This window comes from Papilio polytes, unplaced genomic scaffold, assembly GCF_000836215.1.
Source record: "Papilio polytes unplaced genomic scaffold, Ppol_1.0 DF824024.1, whole genome shotgun sequence".
NCBI classification, from domain to species: Eukaryota; Metazoa; Arthropoda; class Insecta; order Lepidoptera; family Papilionidae; genus Papilio; species Papilio polytes.
In genome coordinates, this window is record NW_013525180.1 from 1,936,507 (window position 1) to 1,961,018 (window position 24,512).

General features: G+C 34.7%; 5 protein-coding genes across 7 annotated transcripts in view; 3 read left to right on the plus strand and 2 right to left on the minus strand.

The window, feature by feature from the left end:
• The window catches only part of LOC106101077 (serine/threonine-protein kinase D1), a 41,924-nt gene extending 22,502 nt beyond the window's left edge, over window positions 1–19,422 (minus strand). For all 3 annotated transcript variants that reach the window (XM_013280178.1, XM_013280177.1, XM_013280176.1), the window contains exon 1: window positions 19,201–19,422. The gene's annotated coding sequence lies outside the window, so the exon portion shown is untranslated. The remainder of the gene's footprint in view (window positions 1–19,200) is intronic.
• Window positions 1,318–9,308, plus strand: LOC106101078 (juvenile hormone esterase-like). Its single transcript, XM_013280180.1, has 6 exons — window positions 1,318–1,434; window positions 5,987–6,147; window positions 6,377–6,741; window positions 7,041–7,253; window positions 7,378–8,181; window positions 8,302–9,308. Exons 1-6 carry the CDS (start codon window positions 1,386–1,388, stop codon window positions 8,465–8,467), a joined length of 1,758 nt encoding a protein of 585 aa, XP_013135634.1. The 5' UTR covers window positions 1,318–1,385; the 3' UTR covers window positions 8,468–9,308.
• LOC106100932 (esterase FE4-like) lies at window positions 10,061–12,513 on the plus strand. Its single transcript, XM_013279996.1, has 5 exons — window positions 10,061–10,454; window positions 10,724–10,947; window positions 11,017–11,724; window positions 11,793–12,050; window positions 12,095–12,513. The coding sequence occupies exons 1-5, from the start codon at window positions 10,299–10,301 to the stop codon at window positions 12,423–12,425; spliced, it is 1,677 nt and encodes a 558-aa protein (XP_013135450.1). The 5' UTR covers window positions 10,061–10,298; the 3' UTR covers window positions 12,426–12,513.
• Window positions 13,279–18,600, plus strand: LOC106100933. The gene is made up of 7 exons (XM_013279997.1): window positions 13,279–13,833; window positions 14,080–15,344; window positions 15,425–15,668; window positions 16,152–16,340; window positions 16,566–16,750; window positions 16,939–17,958; window positions 18,377–18,600. Exons 1-7 carry the CDS (start codon window positions 13,594–13,596, stop codon window positions 18,576–18,578), a joined length of 3,345 nt encoding a protein of 1,114 aa, XP_013135451.1. The 5' UTR covers window positions 13,279–13,593; the 3' UTR covers window positions 18,579–18,600.
• A 1,191-nt stretch (window positions 19,423–20,613) lies between the features above and the next one.
• Window positions 20,614–24,512, minus strand: part of LOC106101180 (high affinity copper uptake protein 1-like) — a 21,152-nt gene continuing 17,253 nt past the window's right edge. Inside the window, exons 3-4 of the mRNA XM_013280325.1 lie at window positions 22,596–22,831; window positions 20,614–22,026 (exon numbers count right to left, since the gene is read on the minus strand). Of these exons, the coding sequence (XP_013135779.1) occupies window positions 21,825–22,026; window positions 22,596–22,831 (438 nt within the window). The 3' untranslated portion in view covers window positions 20,614–21,824. The remainder of the gene's footprint in view (window positions 22,027–22,595; window positions 22,832–24,512) is intronic.

The following is a 24,512-nucleotide window of genomic DNA, read 5'->3' on the forward strand; positions in this document are numbered from 1 at the left end:
AGTAAAAAAAAGCTTAGTGTTAGTAATCCTAATAATAAAGAGAAGAAAACAATTTTATTTAAAATTAAGACAGCTCTTAAGATAAATTAGATGCGTGAGAATGGTTATTACTTTTAAATTAACGAATAACACTAAATATGTGTAAATCATTAAATATCGGCTAACATCCTTTATATCTGAAGGTCTATCGTTAGATTTGTGTAGAATTTTATTGATACTACCGCTGTACAAAAACACTGTTTCTTTTTTATAGTATATGGTAATAACCGACTAAACAGCCACCGGAATTCGTCATAATAGCGAATCGACCACCGCCCACAGATCGGTATTTACAGATGCTTTGCCTTCATTTAATCAACAAAGAACGAGACGCGCGAAAAGGAAACACTTCTAATTGTGCGTTCTAATAGCCAACAAATCAACTTCCCCTTCCCATCTCCTTTCCTTGTACGAAAAGAGTGGAAAGGGGGACAGGATTAACATTAGGTTCCCGGCACGCATACTCATCAGACGAAAGGCGGAATTTTAGGTGGAGAGGGTGGCAGCTGGTAGTACTAGCCTAACCTCGATTCCTTAGTTTCCGCGGTTCTAACCTAGTTTATTTTTCCATTTTTATGTCGATTACAGTCTAGGAAGCGGAAACATTAGCCCTAAAAGAGAGTTGCGGCTGTAAAATTAGGCATTAAGCCACCTCGGGTAATGTTACAAGCTAACGTGCGATGTCGCGTGGTAGTCATAGATATGAGAATTACGAATAGAAAACAGACAAGACATACATATTCATTTTAATAATCTACTTAACTTCATATAAAAAATACTTCTTGGCAGTAACTCAACGTACACAGAGTTTTAGAAAAAAAATGATGGAAGCTAATGTATAAGTGACAGTTGAAATCTAAAGGTCGTATATGAAAAATTTCAGGTAAAAATTATAAAATCACGGAACATCACGATTTAATCGTTAATTTATATTATTAAATATAGTCTGTCTGATAACACGGATTTAACTACCTACGTTTTGCAATGCTGTAAAGGAACGTGCCTTTTCACAAAATTGAAATTCTGATCCTAAAGATAATTCTTGTTTTATTATCTTTAAATCTGATATAATATTATTGAATATAATTATTTATCAGTATTGATGATATTTACGTTTTACAATAAATAGTAAACTGAAATTTCTAAATAAATAGCAACACGTAAAACGTGTCTTCAATATTATTTATTGGAATACTTTTATAAATAAGTGTGTGAAGCCTCTGAGAGGCTGGCAGTTGTGGGCATAAACGAAAACGGAGCGGTAAGCGTCGCTTCTGCGATAGTATTTATAAAGTCGCCGGGCGAACGAGCAAGCAGTGACTGTGTGTTTGCGGGCCGAGTGAGACATGAGGGCATACAATGTGTACCGACTAGCTATGGTCGTCTTCCTACACGGTGAGTTACTTAGGGGTTAGTTGATGTGAATTATTTGATATATTAAGCAAATATATTTTAGGGTGAGTACATTATTTTTTAAGAGACTTCTAAAAGGTCTCAATTCATTTACATATTTTTGTGGGTGTATAATTTATTTTAATATGTCCATTAAAATAATCGAGTATTTAATAGAGATGAACTTCATTATATGTGTTACTAGATATTGAGATTTGAGAATATTTATTTTAGCTATGTTATAAAAATAATCTTATAGGTTATAAATCATAATTTGCATGACAGTTGTCCAATTAACAGTGTGTTTATGCAAAAAAATCACCGATGTTATTAAAAAATCATTATCCTTGACGTAAATTGATTAAAATATTAATAGTCATATGTTTTGCTACCAGTACATTTATGTAAGAAATATTTATCACCTTTAAAGGGTATTGTTAGGAAGGAGTTTGGGGTTTTAATGATTTTTTTCAATAAGAAGTAATCGTTATGGTAACTTAAGAACTAAGTCCCTAACGTTTTGTTATTGAAAATTCCTGAAAGTGAATTTCAGTGTAGTATTTGATTGGAAAGAAATTATTACTAGGCAAATTTAAGTAACGTCCTTATATGTTGCAAAATACTTATTTCGGGCTTTTTAAGTAAAGTTGCAATTTTAATATATTTGTTCATATAAGTTTATACATAAATATGATTAAAATTTGAATCAAAGTTATCCCTTAATATAAGCGCCAATAGCCTAATGGTTTGGGGTACGGATTACCGATCTTGCGGTCGAGGGTTCGAATCCAGCCATTCGAGTATTGTCGTAAACTATATCCTAGCACAAGCCTAGAGCTTAGTTGGAATGGTGAAAGGAAATATTAGTAAATTAACAAAAATCTACTAAAATTAAAAATTAAGGTTGAGTTCGAGTAATACACATTAAACCTTTTTTTACATTTTCATTGTTTTATCGTCGTAGAAAAAAATGTACTTTTTTTTGGTAATACGTTTTTTGTCTACGCTGCCGTAGATTGAAATTGTTTGTTGTAATAATTAATACTTGTACAGAGATGTTAGCGTGATACATTTTTTTTTCATTTATTATTCTTATGTTCTAGAATATATGTTAATAGCTTTCGCTTATCACTTGTGGCAAATGTGATGTTCTGGGTGCATAGTGATATAATCAAAATTATTTTATCGTCAAAGCTTAATCTAATTCAGAAGCCATGGTTCATTGCCCGATTTAAAATTAGTAAGCGAGTAATGTAGTTGTAAATGATCAACATAAGCTTGTACGCTAAATATATGTTAAATTAGTGCGCACAATTTTTAAATCAGCTAAAAATACAATTGGCTTTCATGGGCGTCGCCAGCCGATCATCTTAGATTCCTTTATAGGGGCAGTGGAATTATTCAAAGTTATTTTACAATTTCATGCTTTAGGGGTGTAGCTACCACAACTCCCGACGCTACTAGCGAGGTTTGGGTTTTAATTAATTCCATTGTAAGCCGTCCAAAAGTAACTAAACGTCCACTTAAATTTAAAAGTTTTATTGCAAAATTTTGTGCAAAATTCTGTCGTCATTTTAGTGGAAAACAAAATCTTAAAACTTTAGTTTTAGAATAAACTAAAAGGAAAAATTATTACAACATTTATAATACAACTGTGAAATTCCTACTGCCGAAAGCTCTTGCTGTCTCTGTTACACTCTTTGAAATAAACAGAGACAACAATAATACGTTTCTGTCCAGGTCTTTCCGCAGTGGAAACTAACAGCAAGGAAGTGAATATTTTTTTCTACTAATACGATTTATGAATATTCAATAGGCAATATTTTAAATACCTATTTACAACCTTGACCGGCTCGCCTTCGAATTGTTATTGTTACATAAAAAAAAACTAAAAGTTGATTGGACGAGGTAAATAAAAAGATTTGATTATCGAAAAGATGGGTTTCATCAAGAAATCTTTTTAATACGTAATATTAAGCACATAGAATAATTAAGAAATCTTCGTGTAAAAAGGATCTTATAATTAATGTTAACAAGAAACACATGTATTTTCAACGGTTAATTAAATAGCCTATATTACGTAATGATAATGTAACATTCTACTTGTGAAAGAACTTTTAAATAGATCCAGACAATTTATTTGCTACAAACAAAACCTTATCTCTTTGTATGCCTATGCCGGTGTTAAGTAACACGATTAGTTACCATCGGATGAAAATTTAATGCGTACATTTGTCGATTTGTGTAAAATCTTAAACTGTATAATTTTCATTACGCGCCCCTAACCTTGAAAAATCTTTAATTACCACACTTCACACTAGCATTCCACAATTGGTCACATTTCTTACTAATATTATAAATGCAAGTTTAGATGGATGGATGGATATTTATTAGAGTGTGTAGCCTAAATAGCTGAACGGATTTCGATGAAATTTGGAATAAATGTAGAGGATAATCTAGAAGAATACATATGGTACTTGCATTTGTTTTTTTATAATTCCGCGTCGACGGAGTCGCGGTCAAATGCTAGTAACGAATGAAACATTAATTAATATCACAAAGAAAATCAATTTTATTCGGTTATGTACTAGCCTGTAACTGGATCTAGCTGATTTCATACCCATAAAAATTAAATCTATACTAACATTACAAAGAGGAAAGATATGTGTTTTTGTATTTATTAAAAAAATTATTTCACCGTTAGAAAGGTAATTTATCTGTGAGTAGCATAGGCTATGTTTTTTTTTTAATTCTACATATAAAATGCTATATCACATGTTTACATGTTTCGGCAGTGCAAGCTCACAGTTTTACCACCTCGATAACGTTTTAATGAGTATAAAGCGTGCGAAATTCGTGTTTGGGTTCGGTTTTTTTATGTTGACATTTGTGATATCGCGACCGTTCTGCTGTGATTGCATCGATTGTAAGGTCGGAGGTGTGGCATACTGTAGCCATGGCAAATATTTTTAACGGATAAAATAAGGAAAAGACAGTAACTGACACTCGAAACTTACGGTATTATAGGATAAACGATTTCGCTACAAAACTGAATGCCTTCTATTCAAATATATATATATATATAAATTAAGATAACACATTATATCTTGTGTTTTAAGGGATCATGATATTTATTACGTGAATATCGCCAAAATAAACCCATATACAAATATGTATCTAATATTAGTAATATTATAAAGAAAAATATTTATATTTTTTTTATTTTTGGATTTTTGTATGTAGTTGATTCACCCATAAACTACTGGACCGATTTAAAAAAACTTTTAACATTAGAAAGGTAATTTTTCTGAAAGTAACATAACCGATATTTTGTATTATTTTTTAATTTCACACGGGTGAAGTCGCGAGCAACAGCTAGTTATACACAAATTGAGTATTGATATTGTCAATGTTATTGTAATTTATACTTTAAAAATTGGAAAGTCTGAAAATTACGATGTACCGTGGTCACCCCAGCTTTATCTGCAAGCACGTGTAAGTTGGTATGCGGCGGTTGGCAACAGGTTGCACTGCTACGATAAGACGTAGCGTCGGGTCACAACGATTGCTTCCGGAGTCACTTACATAACAATACAAACGATTCGCGGGTTTTATTCTCGTAAACTTTGTCCCAATAGCCAAGCATGATGAAGGTAAATTGGCTTTTTTAACTGGACTAGAGAGGGTAAATATTTTTCGGGTGTATTGAAGTTTGTAAGTCCAATCCAGAAATTAATTGTCAACGTTTGTTAGCTTAAGCGACTTAAATAATTTTGACAAGTGCAGAGTTCAATTAGAATTCTTCAGTCTAATTAATAGTGGGATTTTTGATATTATCAATAATTTATAACGTTTTTTGAAGGTTTGGAGACCGAAAAACATTTAGGAAAGAACGTAATCTTACTTCTTACTAATATTATAAATGCGAAAGTTTAGATGGACGTTTGATAGAGTTTGTAGCCTAAACTGCTGAACTAGATTTCGATAAAATTTGGCATGGATGTAGAGGATAGTTTGAATGAACACATAGTCCACTTTTGTTTTTTTGAATTCCACGCGGACGGAGTCGCGGGCGTAAGCTAGTTTTTAATACTTGTAGATTGAGAACTGGAAATACAATCTAGCGCTCCAGATGACTTATGTATAAATGCATATTATGTATTTGTTTATGTTAATAAATATATTTATAACAATGATAAGAAATGACCCAATTTTTCCACCGCCTTATCTGACTGTGCATAATTATTTCTGCAATCAGTGTTTTACTTGTTTTATCGATTTCATTTTATTCTTTGAATTATGATCATTTTAAATGTATTCTAAGTGGAATATTTTATCAATATGTAGCCTCGTAGCGTTAGCTACGAACTGCTACGAGGTGCATAGAACTAGACTAGAAGGCAGCCATAGCTATGCACATATTAATATATTTTTATAGAAAAAGTAATTTTCTGTTAAGTAATGTTAAGTATTTTTTTAAATCTGTGGAAATTGGTAACCTTATCCTTAATATTTTTGTTCCAATTTTCATGTATTACGAATGATTATATTACAGTTGCAGCAGTAATAGCAGAACCATTGGGATGCGAGGTGCGTGCCCGGCTGCAATCCGGATGGGTGTGCGGTTTGCGACGCTGGGCGGAGAACAACACTGTATACGCCAGTTTCCGAGGTGTGCCGTACGCGAAACAACCACTCGGAGAGTTGAGGTTCAAGGTAGGATAAAAAAATACTAGGAAGTCGAACTTTATAGCAGCCAAAAGATGTTTGTATGGCGATCATACGTATCGAAGTGTTTATAGGACTCACAAGATTAAACGATGGACTGTCAAAATTAAGGGGTACAAAGACTAAACGAATGGTTGCTTAATATCGTCACTAAACGTATCACATATTTTCGTTAAAAAAAATTGTCATATCCTTACTAGATATAAAAAAATTACAGGAGCTGCAACCGGCAGACCCATGGGACTATCTGGATGCGTCCGAAGAGGGCCCGATATGTCCGCAACAGGATGTGTTTTACGGCAAAATGATGACGTCAAATAAGATGGAAGAAGCTTGCATATACGCTAACATACACGTACCGATCGAGGCGTTGCCAGAGTCTAGTTTGCGACGACCTTCAAGGCATCTAAAGCCGCCTTACGAGGAAGGTTTGAATGAAGAAGATGAGTCACAACAGAAGGGTCTTCCTATATTGGTGTTTGTACACGGCGGCGGTTTCGCATTCGGGTCCGGCAACTCGGACGTATACGGGCCGGAATACCTTGTCAGCAAGGGTATTATCGTAATCACTTTCAACTACAGGTAATACTTTATTTGTTTTTTGTTAACAATCTAAGTATTTTTACTGATTTTTAATATTTTTCTCTGTGATAAAATAAAAGATATTTTGCGCCTTAGTAATTATAAACGCAAAAAAACTACGGGTATCACGACAGGCGCTATAATAGCTATTGAATATAAAATAATATCTGAATCAGTAATTGGAAATGAAACTTAGATTTCAATTCATATTATCCATGAAACATTAAATTCACATAATTTATTTATCAATTATAAATTTATTTCAACAAATTTACAACGATCGTTTTTTTCAATTCCAGGCTGAATGTATTCGGCTTTTTATCATTGAACACTCCGAGTATACCGGGCAACAACGCTATACGTGACGTCATCACACTGCTGCGTTGGGTACGGACTAACGCGAGGTCTTTCGGCGGCGACCCGGAGCAAGTCACACTAGGCGGGCAGAGCGCTGGAGCCACTATTGCACATCTCGCTTCATTCGCACCCGACACCGACGGACTATTCAATAGGTATATTTCAAGGGGAATTGTAAAAAAGTACTTGATCAATATATTCAATCAATCAAATAAAAGATCCTCGACGGATTTACACATGAGTTTACTTCTGATTTTAATTAACTATTATAAATTACAGATTGATATTGATGAGTGGCACCGCGATGCCTGCCTTCTACACATTATCGCCGACGTTCGCGCAAAATATCGCAAACATGTTCCTAACGCACCTCAACATCACGACCACAGACCCTGAAGTAGCGCATAGCCAACTAATCCAACTGCCGCTAGAGAAAATTATGAATGCACACAGCATGCTATTGGAGTACTTCGGACTAACGACATTCCTCCCAGTGCTAGAAAAGAAACTACCAGGAGTAAATCCGGTAATACTAGAAGACCCTATAACGCTAATGAACAAAGGTATTGGTAGAGACATGGAAATGTTTATCGGATTCACGAGCGCTGAATGCGAGAGCTTCCGTCCGAGATTTGAACAAATAGACATGGTAACGAGAATAAACGACAATCCCTTGCTAGTATTATCACCTAATCTCATTTTTAACGCACCAGCCAGCGACTTACTTAATATAGCGAAGGAGGTAGAACAGAAGTATTTCAATGGAGATATCACTATGGATAACTATGTACGTTCTTGTTCCGATACGTTTTATAATTATCCAGCTATGAAGGTAGCGCAAATGAAGCAAGCGATGGGCGGTGCTCCGGTATTCTTGTACCAATTTACTTATGAAGGAATGCCTAACGTGATTAAAACAGCATTTGATATAAATTATAAAGGTGTGGCGCATGTTGAGGATATGACGTATGCGTTCAAAGTTAACTCCATTGTGGGGAAGTATATAACATTCACTCCCGGCAGCAAAGTCGACTTGATGAGGAAGAGGATGACTGCGTTTGTTAGCAATTTCGTTAAATGCGGGTGAGTTTTTTATCCCCTATCTATCATATTTAAAAAGTACATTCTGGTACTTCAACGATTGTTAGCTATCTTAATAGATTTACATTTGTCAAATCATAAACCAGAATAACTTTGTTGTAGATATCCCAATTGCATTGGCAACGATATAGCAGCTTGGAGACCAGTTGACAGGTACCTGAGATATCAAGTAATAGAAAACACATACTACAAGTCCACCGACCCAACAGATGCGCAAATAGAAATGCTAGAATTCTTCGATAATCTGTACAACACCACTATGAGTTGAATTGTCCGACGCCATATAGCTAATAGGTGTGCCATTGCTATTTTACTTAGAAAGATTGAAGAATTTTGTAGTTCTTAATTATTAATTTAAATATCAAAATAGAAACCAAGTCAACCGTTGACAAGATACACTTGGTTTAGTATTTAAGAAAAAGACAAAAAAAAATATAAGAAGGAGGTTTTCTACAAATGTTTTTCAATCTTTTTTTATAGATTCAAATCTAATGCGATGAGGATTTAATATCCTGCAAAATGACATTTACATTTGCAAGGTATCCAGTGAGGGTACTTTTATTTATTAAGAATTGTGAGACTCTTAGTATTAAGTTTGTGTACTCATTGATGATTGTAACCGTCAGTTTTCACTGGTGAGATAACTGTACAGAATCGTATCGTAGTTTTTTCAAGAAGGATAATGTCTTTCTGTACGATTGTTTTAGCAGTGTAAACCTACTTTAAACAATTTATCGGCTATAATAATGGTCATTGAAGTATTTGATACACTTAGATTAAGACTTAATTTAAGGTTTGAAATAGAAACGATTTTGGAATGAAATTTTATATGAAAAATTAACACGGTTTCTCATATTGAATTGTTATTTGAAATGTAAGCTCAACTGATCATAAAATCTATCTGCCATACTTAGTCATTTAAAGGTTACTGAAGCAGTCTTTTAGTGTACATTTCTAGCACTATAAGTACCCCAAAGAATTCTACAACAGTTAAATAACTTTGTCTTAAATCGAATTTAATGGAAATTGGAAACCATACTAATATCATAAATGCGAAAGTTTAGACGGATGGATGTTTGTTAGAGTTTGTAGTCTAAACGGCTGAACCGATTTCGATGAAATTTGGCATAGAGGTAGAGGATAGTCTGGAAGAACACATAGGCTACTTTCTTTTGTTTTTAATAATACCACGCGGACGGAGTCACGGGCGGAACCTAGTAAACAAATAAAAGTTTGTGAAATATGTTCATATAATTTCTTATTTCTATAGAATTCGACTATACTGTTTCCGATATTAGTGCATGATTATTCTGTTACTGACCAAGCATGCATCGGTTGATCTCAGTTTTTAATGACAAATGTAAAAACAGACGTATATGTAACCAAAGCGGAGTTGAGCGTACTAGTGTAGTTACAAATTGGATACAATTTAACCGTTGGTTTCCACTATCGGAAAACCTGTATTACCATATCTGTTTTTTTTCTATGAGAATAAAAAATGGATAATTTATAAAAATATACTCTATACAGATGTTTCGGCAGTGGAAACCCAGGGTAATTTACTAGTCGTGTGAAATTCTATGTTTTAATTAGATTAAGATTTGTACGTGTGGTGTATTTGTAAAGCTTTTCTACCTATTGTGACTTTTTTATAATTTCGTAAGAAAAATTGCGATTTTTTTAACGCTGTACTTAATTTGGAAATTACGAGGTTATTCATAAGGAAATTTGATTGAAATTATTAAAATGAATGTGAAATTAACAAGTCTATTTTTTATCTATGATTCCAGTAAAAAAAGGTAAAACAGACTAAACTGTTTCATTACTTCATATGATTTTACAAAAAAAAATCATTTAACAAAAATTCATTTTAGTAATACAATATCTAGTACCAGCAATCTGACATGCAATTCCATTATTACGGAAGTGAAAAGAGGAATCATAGGAAGCAACGCATCGATGCATATAAATGCCAAACATTTTCACAATTGGCAGATAAAATGACACCTGTAACAAACCCATAGTACTAACGTTCAGATCACTTGCAACACCTGGCGGTTACACTAGTATTACTATAAAATAATTGAATCAAGAAAAAAATGTACTTGATTTTAATATTAGCTAGCTTTGTCTCTATGACTCACCAAAATGTGGTAACAACAGCGCAAGGTTTGATACGTGGCGTGTCTAAAGAAGGGTATATTTCATACATCGGCATACCATACGCTTCTGCTAATGGAACTGGTAGGTTTAAGGTAAGCATACTTTCCAACAACTGGTGTCTGAAAGTGTGTTCAATTTCTCAGTAGACACTAAAACAGCGAATGCAAAAGCGGTTAGGTGTATCTCTTGAATCCACGGATGATCCAAAATGCACTTATGATAGCGGAAAATAAAGATGAGGGTTCATGAATTGAAGACGAAATTGTTCACAGAGTCAAAGATATAGTAGCACAGAAAAACTATGGGTAAGTATGTTAAAACTAAAGGCGTGTGGTTTCTCTTATTTATTGCGATGTTTTAGAGAGCTGGTCTAGCACCATCTTGGACTGGAATCAGAGAAGCTAATGATCCACATTGCACTGCCGCTTCTCCAGTCGACAATTGTTTACAACTGGACGTAAACGTACCAACAAACCCAAACGACCAACCTTGGTCTGTCCTTGTGTGGGTTAAAGGAGGTAGTGGTTTTTACCATCCAGGGCAATTAGTTCGAAGAGGGATCATAATGGTCACCGTTCGACATAGGTATTATAGTTATATAGTCTTTTTTTCATAAAACGTTGGATTAATATGCAATATTGTTTTCGATTATAGAGTGGGACCGCTTGGATTTTTATGTACGCACGAAGAACAAATACCAGGTAATGCTGGTGTTAAAGACGTCGTACTTGCACTTCGTTGGGTTAGAGATAACATTGTAGCGTTTAAAGGCAACTCGGACAATGTAGTCCTTGCGGGAGAGAGTTTCGGAGCAGCGATTGTAGAGACTATAATGCTATCACCAATGTCTCAAGGTCTTTTCCATGGGGTTATAATGCAAAGCGGAACTGTTTTAAGTCCATGGGCATTCAATTATAACCCAAAATCTAGAATAAAGACATTAATGATGGCCTACAAGAATAAAGATTTTCCAAACATTTTGTTAGAAACAAATGTAGAAGACTTAGTTACAAAATCAAAAGATTTAGATATGCCGTATTTTCCATTTGGAATTTGTGTAGAAAGATCATTCAAGAAAGAAGAAAGGCTATTAGCAGAACCACCTTATGATCTTTTATCTGATGGAAAGGTAATCGGTGTTCCACTAATAATTGGGTACAATAACAATGAGGCATACATATTTGCAAAAATGCTAAAACTTGCACAAGTTGTGAAAAGAATCTCCACAGATATGATGTTCCTACTACCCATGGAACTTGATGATTTGGGTTCAAGAGAATTAAATCAGACTAGAGACAAAATAAAAGGAATATATTTTAAGAATGGGAACTTTAATCTTACTTCTGTTATTCAGTATCATAGGTAAGAAATCTTGTTGAAAAAGAAAATAAAATAGCATCGATTCGTTGATAAATTTTCTCTCCTTTCAGCGACGCATATTTCATCAATCACATACACAGAAGCGCTAAACTGCATTCGTCTTCAACAACCTATCCCGTCTACTACTATCAATTTTCTCACTCTGGAGATACTGGAGTTGAACCAGAAAATGGTATGGATAAAGTGGGAGCAGCGCATTCTGACGAATTGGCTTTCTTATTCTCTGAGAATGGAAAGACTCTTAGTGGAGATGACGGGAAGGTGCAAGACAAATTAGTTACTCTATGGGCAAACTTCGTGAAGTATTTGTAAGTATAATACATGTCCGCTGTTCAAAATAATGCATTAATAGATGTTTAAATAATGTCTACACTATTTCCCCCATCTACGGTGTGGTACACGGTACCAGTACCTTCGGGCAAGATGCAAGGTGGAATGTTTTATGGTTTGAACTGCCCAAGTTAAAAAAGTCCGAGTTTTATCTTATATCAAGTATTTGGATTTTTAGGAATCCTACTCCAGACATCAGCAATCTTGCGCGATGGGAAGCGTTGGATCATCGCGTGCCTCGTCTTCTAAATATTGGAATGGAAATGGAAATGATGGATTACCCACGCACTACAGCGATGGATATGTGGGATGAAGTTTACGAGAAATATTACACAAGAAATAGAGCTGTATAGGAAGATATTCAGAATGATATTTAAATCGTTATATTAATAAAAATATCTCCTATATTCATTTATTTCATTAGCAAACTTCCTATCTCGAGTGTATTTTTATCTAAACGTGAAAACTTAGGGCACTTAAAAGCAAGTCTTTTGGTTTTGCTGAAGCTTATGAATTCAAAAAATCAACAGAGCATACTATAATAATCGTAGGTTTTGTATTCAAAAGAAAATAGAAAATCCATAGATATTTCACTGTCTACTATACTAATGCGTCGTTGTCTTAATGGAGGACTGATGGGAATGTATTTGTTTTATTAATACAATAAACTTCTGTTAATTAAGTCTACACACGCGATGATCGAACAACTTTGAATAAGGTTAGTTAATGAATTGCTACTGAGCACTTAATGTTTTTACAAAGCCGCGCCTGACCATAATACCGCCTGTTAATTGGTTATGTGGTCGCAAGGAGGTATGGGCATAAAAAAATCGTGCAAAAACAGCAGTGTAATCCAGATAGCATAGCGAAGGGAGAAAGGGTGGTACAATATGGAAGCAACAATAACCGTTATCGCCAAAGCCACGAGTGCTATGATAGTGCTCGTTGACATTGCTTTGCCTGACGATAATGAATTTGGCTTAGGTACAGTCAAATGCATAAATGCATTCAATATTACACCAACTAATAGTTTTGCACAAATACATTATTTTGGCAAAAGATTCCAAATGATTTTAATACATCTTACAATGTAAATAAAGATGAATCACTATAACAAACTATAAGATCTCACAAAAAACCCACAAAGAAAAAACACATACAAGAATTTTTAGAGAAGGTGACAATGAGTATTACGTGAGACTGTGGTACTTTGTCGTTCAAAAGGTTTTACTCTTGTCATCGTGAAGCCGAAGTCTTTGCTTAGCTAAAGTTTCCATATATTCTAAATGTTAAAATTTTATGCAGCATTGTACATATCAGCGAATATTTTATTATCGATTGCCTTTCCTCGTAGTATCAGTTTTAGGGTCAGTATAGTTTTATGCTTGAGTAAAGTTCGACGAAAGCTCAGTGCTTCATTTAATTAACAGTTAAGAATTATGAAAAAAAGTAATTAGTTTCCAACGTTATTGGAACTAATACTGAATCCAAATATTTTAATTGATTTTTGTTCAAACAACGATGGCGTCAATCAAATGGTTAGCAATAATCCTGACAATACAATTAACTTACGCTGATGAGACGACAGAAAATATAGATATGCCTCACACTGAAAGTACTGGTAATGATAACAAATATACAGAAGGAATAATTTCGACCAATAGTGGACCGGTTAAAGGCTTCATACATAAAGAAACGCCAAATATAAGAAGGTTCTATGATATCCCGTACGGGACATTTAGCGATAATAATCCGTTTGAGGTAAGGACAAAATTTAATAATGACATAACACAAGATAGGAATATGTAAAATTTAATGGTTACTTTTGGGATTTAGCTCAAAGCATGTATATTCCTTAGATAGAAAACTCATCGATAATCATTGATGAAAGCAAGCAAACATAGATTAATTACTACGAAAAAAATTTTTTTGATTGACTTTTCATGTTGTAGAAATATCTTAGTTCACAGTGAGTTACATTTTAAAATTCTTAATTATTCTTTACAGGAACCTTCTCCAAGTCAAAAGTGGGAAACAGTTCACGATGAACAGGAACATAGATCACGGTGCCCGCAAATTGAACACTTGAATAGATTTGTCGGGAATCTTAACTGCCTAACGTTAAGCATTATGACACCAACTGTGGCAACCGAACAGCCCCGAGGCGTTTTATTTCACATTCATGATGGAAGTTTTAATATGGGAAGTGGAAATCCAGCTGTATACGGACCAGAATACATAGTGCCAAAGGGAATCATTTTGGTCCTGCCAAATTATAGACTCGGAGCACTTGGATTTCTGTGTTCACAGAATGACTCAGTACCTGGTAACGCGGCATTGAAAGATTTAACTTTGGCTTTAAAATGGATAAAAGATAACATAGAATCTTTCGGTGGTGATCCTTCAAATATCGTAGTTAGCGGAGAGGGCGGCGGGGGAGCATTAGCTGGGTATTTGGCACTTGCGCCCATGTCACGAGATTACGTTTCAAAAGTTATTGTCGAAAGTGGATTTGTGCTCTCTCATTGGGCGATAGATAGAGATCCCGCAACAACTATAAAAATATTAATGCAGAATCTTCCTAACGTTGGTGTAGTTACGACCAAGTCTTTTAGACTGGAATCTTCAAACATAGGAATTTTGGTAACGGCAGCCAAAGACATACAATTCGCACCTTGTATAGAAAGTGGTACTAATTCGTTTATAACTGAAACTCCATTTAATATGCTCAACAATCTAAAAACAAATATGACTTATATGATAGGTACTACCAGTCATGCTGGATTGCAAGAAGCTTTAGACCACTCTGCAGAAAGCTTAGCTAAACTGAATGAGGACTTTGGTATTATCTTGCCAGACGACTTAGACTTTGAAGAAAATGAAAAGAAAAGATCGGTAGTCGGGAACAGATTGAGAGAACAATACTTTGGTAAAGATAAAGTAACATTGAATAATATAGAGGAACTTTCTCTATGTTATACGGATGCTTCGTACTTAGGTCCAATGATCCGAGCTGCTAGACATTTAGTATCATCTGGGGGTTCGGTTTATTTCTACGAGTTTGCGTTCGTTGGAGATTTAAATCAAAACCATATTCATGAGTCAATTGATGACATCAAGATATCAACTTCGATTACAGTCAACGGTGCATCTCGAGGAGATATTGTTAATTACATTTTCTGTCGAGAAGGTCATATAGTTACCGATGGTAGTAAAGAAAAACAAATGATAGAACTGATAACCGATTTATGGACAAGTTTTATACAATCTGGGTAATAATTTTAATCTATACAATACTACTAGTTCTTTATGCATATACTCCTACCCTAATAATATTTATATTTTCTTTTAGAAAACCGACTGCCGAAGGTATTGAGTGGCGACAATTCGAGAAGACAACTGAAACTAACGAGGATTGGTTGTTGATTGACACTAAAGTAAAGCCATCGAAAGGACTCCATGTCGACCGACTGACACTGTGGAATGAGATATATGAGACATACTTCGTGGAACATAACCGCGGAGTCCGCACCAGCCCTTATGTTTACTCTTTTACGTTCACCATAATCATATTTATTTTTATATCGAAACTTTTAGTTTAAGCAATGTTGTGCAGCGATTTATACATGAGAAAAGCATTCATTAAATCACGTTTCGGGTAAAAAAAAAAACAATATTAAGCAGCTCAATCTATGACTAGTGTTTTGCTAATTTAATGTTCTTCTAATGTCCAAAAATCCTCTTACTCAAGTCTTCTTACTCTAAACTTAGTCGAGTTATATCTTCGTAATTATAGAAAACCCTGCAAAATCACATATAATCGATGTTGTAATGCGTAGTATACTTAGCAATATCACATGTAGTACAAATAAATATGCATTGAATAAAACAGTCTTTCATTTCCAACCAAAATTGTATAACTAATTACATCACTATCGTTGCTTAAAGACGGCGAGATGTTATCATAACAGAGTCGTAGTAAATGTTTTAGAGTATACATTCGCCTCCAATAGACGATTAGGTCTTGTTACAATCAGTCTAGTGTGACATAGTTCTTTGTTACCAAATATGGGTACTAGGAGATCATGATCGTTAAAGAGTGGGTGGTTTTGTTTGTGGTGTCGAAATGTTTGGGGGAAAAGAGGCCGCATCGGGATGTCAAGACAGTTCATGGTCAGGTCAGAGGGTATCTTTACCCGGATCCACCTCATCATGTGTTCCTGGGAATTCCCTACGCCCGCGCACCTCTCTTACATCATAGGTTTAAGGTAATGTTTATAAAAAGTTATTTATTACAATGTTTAGAATCTTATAGGAGCGAAATAAATTTGCCATAGACATTTCTTTTCGAGATCTACAAATCTAGATCTTACTGAGAAAATTCCAGACTAGCCGAGATTACGATACTATTCTTGGACTCAATGTCCGCAAACTTTCGTCGTCATACGATGAAGATAGATATCGAAATCATCACAACAACGAATGTATTCCAGGCTCCCGAGCCGACAGTCCCGTGGGACGGTATATTCGAGGCCACACACCGCGTCAAATGTCCTCAAGTGGAGGAGACTGGGATGGAGAACTGCCTCGTCGTTAATGTGTTCGCGCCGGAACAACAACGCAGCATTAAACCGCTGCCCGTTATCGTTCATGTGCACGACGGAGACTTTCAGAGAGGGTAATTTACACCAATCAGAATATTTAAAATTAATGATTAAACTATGTGCGAAAAGTCATAAAACATCTTCTAATCGCATTTTAGGTCAATAGTGAGAGGAAACAAGCGCGAGCTTACTTTTCGAGCATCTTCCAAAAAAACAGATACACCTAATTCTTCAATCATAAAATGAACGAAAACTGTTTCAGATGGGGATCCTACAGGGCACCATCTCGCTTACTAAAAGAAAATTTCGTCATTGTCACTTTCAATTACCGTTTGGGAGTGCTCGGTTTCCTTTGCCTCGGATCATTCGAGGCACCGGGGAATGCCGGCTTAAAGGACCAAGTCGCCGCATTATACTGGGTGCAGAGGAACATTAAAAACTTTGGCGGGAATCCATCTGATATTACTATTTACGGTACGGGGTCTGGTGCCGTCGCAGTGGAACTACTTCTGCTTTCTCGTACTACCACCGGATTGTTTCAACGGATGATTTTAGAATCCGGTTCCGCTATAGCCCCTAGTTCAGTGACGTACACGCCTTTCTCCACGGCTGTAACTGTTGCCGCACAGCTAGGATACAATGGTGAGGCGAAAGCGAACAAACTTGCCGATTTCTATCAGCAATTGCCCATCAGGAGTTTGAAGAATGTAACAGAAATGTTCCTACCATGTATTGAACATGATCAGTCTAATACTAACAGTCTTCTCGATGTGGACCCGTTGGATATATTGAAAGACGCGCACTTCTTCCACGTGCCAATAATAATGGCCTTTTCCAATGCCTTTGAAGTAAAAATAATTTCGGATAACATAAAAAGGTTTACTTTCGTTCCCACAAACTTTAAGGAATTGTTACCAAGCAACCTGGAGTTTGAAAGTGAAGACTTGAGAACGAAATTGGCAAAATTGGTAAAGGAATTCTATTTTGGTGATAACATGATCGGAGACAACTTAATTCCAAATTATGTAGATTATGTAAACGACATTTTTATCGAGTACCCTGTTGTGAAGTCTTCAATTCTGCATGCAAGGGCTACTCAGCCAGTTTATCTGCTGAAGTTTATGTACAAAGGCAGCATGAGCAGTGTGAAGAGCGAGGAGATACAGGGTGCTGGCCACGGAGATCTCTACATGTATATATTTTCAAACGAACAACTGAACAGTGAAGAGCAAGTGATCTCAGATAGACTAATTCAATTAATATCCAACTTCATAAAAGTAGGGTAAGTTACGTATTCCCCAATCTTTTAACTATAATTAAACTAAAGTAGACAAGATATAGAGACAGACAGACAGAGACAAAGACAGAGTGAGCTGGCGGTGTACTGTGGACGCCCTCTGCCCCACTTTGGGGACATAGGAATAGAAGAGAAGAGAGACAAGATATAGTCTAACCAATAACCAAGCTTCATATTAAATTCATCATCTTGATTCAATAAATAAATTTTACATCAATATTATGCAGTAAAGAGATGGATGAATTGTGTAAAAGGTGAAGTGATCACGAAGCGAGTAATGACTGAGATGACGGGTGATAGAGTTATTTGAGGGACAAAAACCTAGTGTGCAAACCCTACAGGAGTAAGATAAGGTTGGGGAGTTGTTATGCAGTAAAAATTTATCAGCAAAATATTGTTTCAGGGACCCAACACCATTGACAACCACATTAATACCAGCTATTTGGGAGCCTGTACCATACACTAATGACTTGGAAGGCAAGATCACTGTAGTACCATACTTATTGTTCGATAAAACAGTAGCAAATCAACTTCTATCCGGCCAGCAGTTGATATTCTGGGATCACATTTACACTAAGTTTTACAAAAAACATGAAAACTCTTGAAACAAATTATTTTCATTTTGTGTACAAGACATTAAAAGAAATATGTGTAAATAGTGAAATATAAACATTTTAATAATTTAATATTTGTGAAATTTATTGTCTATGAACGAAAATAAGGAGTTGTAGAGTAAAATCTTATTTCATCCCACTATATATGAAAAGTTTATATCTTGCCTTTTGGGTCATGTTCTATGCTTAAGCATATTTTCTACGTTGCCAGTTTAGTCAATTTATTTTTAATAAATAATACTAAAAATGAATATGTAATTTTGTAGCTTTGACACAAACTCACTCATCATAGATCATATACTGATATCCAAATAAAAGCTTCTTTTCATACATAGAACAGACTGATATACAGTAACAGTTTGGTTAAAATTACCGCTTTAAAAACGGCGTGTTTTATCTTAAAGTATGCGACGCACTATGTCAAACTTTACACTCATAAACTTGTCAAATTTAAAATTTATTACACAAGGTTTTATTGAAAGAATTACAAGAATAATACATATTAATTTTGAATATAAATATCGAGAATCGAATTTGAAAATTATAAGTCACCAATTACCCAAGATTTAACGAGAAATAGCAATCAACGTCTAAAAGCAAAATATACCGTTACCTGGACAATACGCTCCAAAGGCACGTGAACGACGAATTCCAGACGATTTATACACTTGTGGAACTATAACATATCTATCACGGATACTGTATTCGTACTGTTCAGCTATTTCACTTTGAATTTAAGTAATAAAATCAACAAGTTATATATAAAAGACAAAACATGAAACACCCGTCACATTTCACTTCACTGACATGACAGTCATGACGTAAGTGCGGTTCAGAAATTCATTTTCTTATAAGATTGTGTAGGTTTAAAACATTGTTCAGTAATGTTGTTTTCGAATAGAAGAAAACTGGAGGCTGTTCACATTTTAAAGGTACGGTTTAAATTAAATGAAGACGAAATCTCTTTTTCAAAATAACATTATTTCACGTTTTAATAGGCAGTAGGCAGTTGCCAATAGGCAGTAGTGTTTTATTTATTATAGAATTACAATATTTGTCTGTGCGTTTGTGCCTATTTGGCCTTTGAAATGGCGTGAGTTCACAGTAGACAAATGTAAAGGATATTTCGTGCTTTGAGGAACAGGTGCAAAGAGATGATGGGTCTAATATTAAAAGGGGTTGGAGCAAAAAAATTTTTTTTTCTTTTTCTTCTATCTTAAGCCCCTTTCAGATGCGTATGGGCAGCGGTTAACGAATACTCGTTCGTTTGATACATCCGTATTTAAATTATAGTTTAAAATTCTGACTGCTACTGATTTTATTTGAATTCGCATTGAATGGATTTATTTATATGAGAAGGGGGCAAACGAGCGGCGGGAACACAGAGGTGATCAACGACGCCCATGGACATCCGCAACACCAGAGGAACTACAGATGCGTTTCCGGCCTTTGAGGAAATTGTAGGCTCGCTTCTTGAAGGACCCTAAGTAGTATTGGTTTGGAAATACCGCCGAGGACAGACCGTTACACAACGCGGCTGTGCGGGACAACAACTCCTCGGAACACTCCCCGTGGTAAATACGGTAAAAAATGCAGAGGGAACTGACGTCCCTCCAGAGGATCTAGCCGATGTTTGTGACTACGTATATTGTGATCGTCTGAACGTATCTCGCTAGGAATAGATATAAAACATAGGCTAGAAGAACACAAGGAACATAGGCTACTAATTATTTATTTTTAATAGTTGCATGTGGACATGGAAGGTGACATCTAAATTTTTTAATGATCTAAATATAGAAAATAATATAAGTATTTGAAATAACTGCATTCTGATTGTTTTTTTTTTCTTTAATATTCTTATATTAAAAATATAAGTTTGATAGACTGTGGGTTGGTAAGGTTAGTGAATAGAGAAAGGACTAATTGATAATTAAACGATAGTTAATTATTTTTATTAGAAATGAAACAAATTTCTTAAAGTAAAAAGGAATGTCACGTTTATTTTATGTACAATATTAATAATACATTTGCGATAGTACAATTTAAAACTATAAACCACTTTGCTTAATATCACAAAATAAAAAATAACAAACAATATCAATAAATCAATGTATATTAAAAAAATATATAATAAGTATTTTAAATATTGCTTTCGATTTTATTTATAATGTTTGTAAATATATAAAAATCGGTCCATTTGAATACAATGAAAAGTAATTTTCACATTTTTAGGCAATATACTAGTCTTGTCTTGACTTTGTCGTAACAATTTTTACCTAATTACACGTAGACATGTCTTAAAATTGGTTCTTTTTCTATATAATACTAAAAGTCAACATAGTTCATTCAATTCTTATATTAAGAAAACTATTATCATGCTTAAAATATTAAGATAATGGAATAAACAATACATAAGTAGTAAGATTATATAACTCTCTTTTACAAAAACTTTGCCTAACCAAATTGAAAACCATGATCTGGGATTGCTCCGTTCAAGCAAAGATATTAGTTCCATAATTTTCCGCAACATAGCGAGGGTTTCTATCTTTCTGGTCAGGCTATAAATACTGTTAACAATAACAAGTTTTCTTCTTACATAGTTTAAAAACAATTATAAAACGGAAGACACTGTCATGGCCATTTACCTTGATACGTTTTGGCACTTAAGTTACATTAAACTGAATGAAAAGTACTTAAAATATTCCGTAGTATTTATGTTTAGTTTCTTGTCTTTCACAAACTTAATATGATAATTCGCTAAATAGTGATTCCTAGCCGTTGGTTTCTCCGAACACGTTTCCATGATAATTTTAATAAAACATTCGTTAACTGGCAAGAGTAAAATATCTGTACTATGTATGGCTTCATTAATTCAATGCATTATTTCTCAAACATTAAATCGTTACTTATTATTTGACCAATTCATCTTCAATGTGTTGAAAATTATAACTACAGTCGTGGCAAGCCATTGTTGACGGCGCCACTGTCGATAATACAGTTAACATTGTCGACAGTGGCGCCACATGTAGATAAATTGGTCATTTTTAAGGTAAATTAGCTTCAAAATACTGTTACAATTTGAAACGGGACTGGATCAATTTTATAAAACTAATAAAATGTATAGTGCAATAACACTAGACTTTTGATAATACAGATTGTTTTATTAAAGTCATGTTTTTAAAATCAGTTACTCAAATGTTTTGCATTTTATCAATTAATCCAGTCCTTATAATCAAATCATTGGCAATGTTCTGTGACGTCAACGACTGTTGTCTTCCTCCAGCCGAAGAAGAAGTATCCGACAGCCAGGCCCAGTACTAGCGCGAGACAGAGCCACACGTTGTACGTCATGAACACCAACATCAGGACGTAGGATGCTGTCGATTGCACGAAGTGTAGTAAAGTCTGGATTATGTGACCAATTGACAGCATTGAATATCTAGAAATAATTAAAGTTTATAAAGTTAAGTATAAAAGTAATTTATTTTCGATTTTTATCAACAGATGTCGCTCTTTTAAAAGTGATTATAAAGGTCAAGTGTCAACGACATCTAGTGACGGAAAGCACAAGTATAAATTTTTTTTTTTCAATTTAATATTCTCGTGCTATTTTAAGTATTCTAATTTTGATATGAGGTAAAGTATAGGTTTATTTTAACAAAGTTATCTGAAATACTACTGAATAACTATGTCGGTTTACTTGTTTACATGCAAGATATTTCATTACATGTTTTTATTAACATTTGATAACAAACTAGTACAAAGTGTTTATCATTTTACATTGTTTTGGAGTAAATAAAACATTATAGTTAAGGAAATCAACGTAATACGCAACTTGTATCAGATATATGAGATAAGTAATCTCATTTTTGATAAATATCCCTATAAGGATATCGTAAACTAATTTATTGTAATAAAACTGAGGTGTTTTAAACTAGAATTACCACCTAGTGATAACGACTCGTTGATTATACTGTGTGTTGGTTATGCTTATTTGATAATACTCACTTGACAACAGCAGTACCGCCACAAGATCCCTGGTTACCGCATTCGTTCTTAGTAATATTAACTTGCGAGTCCCCAGTTGCTGTAGTTGCTTTAGTATGTAAGGCCTCTCTGTAGTACTTGAGACCCTCATACAAGACCCCTGCGAGGAAAATTGCAACCGCGGACCCGAAGAGTTCCAGTCCCGTTGTCGTCTTCCAGCCATTAAAAAGGATTTCCTGACATACACCAACGTGGAACTGAAATTAAGAGAACAAATATTAATTTCAAATATATTTCTTACAACAGCTTAGGGCTTATCACGAATATGTGTGAGAACGTTTTCGTAACGACATCGACAAAAGGGTACGAGATTCATTGACGTGCTTTACGCCCGGTAAGGGCGCTGCACAAAACTGTCACGCCAAGTATTCGTTACACATTGTCTGATGTTATGTGACTTCCGTAATTAGTTAATTGGCTTTTTGTAAGAAAGATCATAGAAGATTTAATAGCTCTACAGTAATCTGTGACAGTCTTTTCCATGTAACCGGCCGATTGCTCACTTGTAATTCCGTTCCGTTGAGTCTACATTAATACCTAAGTTAAATATTATAACAATCTAAAATTTTCAGTCTACACGATGTGTGGCGAATTGTTTTAGCGCACGAATTCCAAGTATTCGCGTCTGTATGTCAGTGTTACAATGTCGGTGTGTTTGCATTCGCCGTGGCGCGCGACCGCTTCCCGCGTCTCTATTGTTTTGGCACATCACTAACGCGTCCGGCTGACTGCGATGGCGGGAAACTGTCAACTGTCATACGAGGAAAGCGTACAAATCGATCTGCTTTCTTTGAATTACGCACGATTTGTACAATCGCGGAATTACGAGGTGCGTGGCGAAACACTTCGGACAAAATGCTTTGTTTCTTACGATACAAAGTCTACGTCATCTTACACAAGAAGAGGAATAATAAATAAGTGAGAGTTGTGCAAAAGATGGGATAAAAATTAAAAAAAAATCCTGTGTACTAGTAACCGATTTTTTTTCGTACACATTTAAAAGCTTCATACTAATGGTTAATGTCGTTGGTTAAATGGTTAAACCACTAGTTTTAAAGATGGAACTCCGCGAAATTCCTTGATTGTACATACTAATCAAGGAATACAAATGGTTAATTAACAATTTTAAATGTTAATTTTTAACATTAAGAACTAATCTCCGCAACTATAACTTGACCTAGGAATACATTTCCGATTTGTATCGATTTAATTCGCTCGTTGAAATCATTGACCCTGTAGGAATTTTGAACAGTATTTAAGTGGTCAGTGACTTCTTTATTACTTTGTACATTTTTAATAGTTGAATACTTTTAAAATAGAATCATTTACATGTTGAACACACCCGACATTAGACGGGGAAATACCTTGTAAGCAAGATGAATTATCTTATACCATACTCATCATACCATATTCTTCTACAATTTGTATCTTTTGTTTCCGACCGATTGGCGTTTGTCTCGGGTATGTATACATTACATTATCCATTAAACAAAGCGACACTCTAGCTTTTTTTTTAATTCCAGTGCTCCTCTGACATAGATAGGTCAGAGTTCTTGTTTGCTCTCAAGTTTTTCTTCTTGATCCAAATGTATTTTTATAGCGCCACCCTAGTTTGAACATCAGTCCCCTGAGTAAGGGGAAAATTAATAAACCTAACTATTTTTTTTTATATGTAACATGATTGTCTGATAACCATCTAAAACTACAAAATACCCATTCTTTTTATACTGTAACGATATTGCTTGTTTATATTTCAAGAACAAGTAATCGAAATTGATAGCGCCGATAGTGACGCGGTGCACCGCATTTACCGTTCCCATGGCCACAGATAAGAAATGGACAGACGGAAATACTCTACTTTTTTTTTTTTTTTTTTTT

Bases quoted from the DNA above. Each gene is read 5' to 3' on its own strand.
- LOC106101078 (XM_013280180.1), top strand. From the start codon at position 1,386: ATGAGGGCATACAATGTGTACCGACTAGCTATGGTCGTCTTCCTACAC. The intron at 6,148-6,376 runs GTAGGATAAAAA...AAAAAATTACAG, and splicing joins TCGGAGAGTTGAGGTTCAAG to GAGCTGCAACCGGCAGACCC. The intron at 8,182-8,301 runs GTGAGTTTTTTA...ACTTTGTTGTAG, and splicing joins AGCAATTTCGTTAAATGCGG to ATATCCCAATTGCATTGGCA.
- LOC106100932 (XM_013279996.1), top strand. From the start codon at position 10,299: ATGTACTTGATTTTAATATTAGCTAGCTTTGTCTCTATGACTCACCAA. The intron at 10,455-10,723 runs GTAAGCATACTT...GCGATGTTTTAG, and splicing joins ATGGAACTGGTAGGTTTAAG to AGAGCTGGTCTAGCACCATC. The intron at 10,948-11,016 runs GTATTATAGTTA...TTTCGATTATAG, and splicing joins ATGGTCACCGTTCGACATAG to AGTGGGACCGCTTGGATTTT.
- LOC106100933 (XM_013279997.1), top strand. From the start codon at position 13,594: ATGGCGTCAATCAAATGGTTAGCAATAATCCTGACAATACAATTAACT. The intron at 15,345-15,424 runs GTAATAATTTTA...ATTTTCTTTTAG, and splicing joins ACAAGTTTTATACAATCTGG to AAAACCGACTGCCGAAGGTA. The intron at 16,341-16,565 runs GTAATGTTTATA...AATGTATTCCAG, and splicing joins TCTTACATCATAGGTTTAAG to GCTCCCGAGCCGACAGTCCC.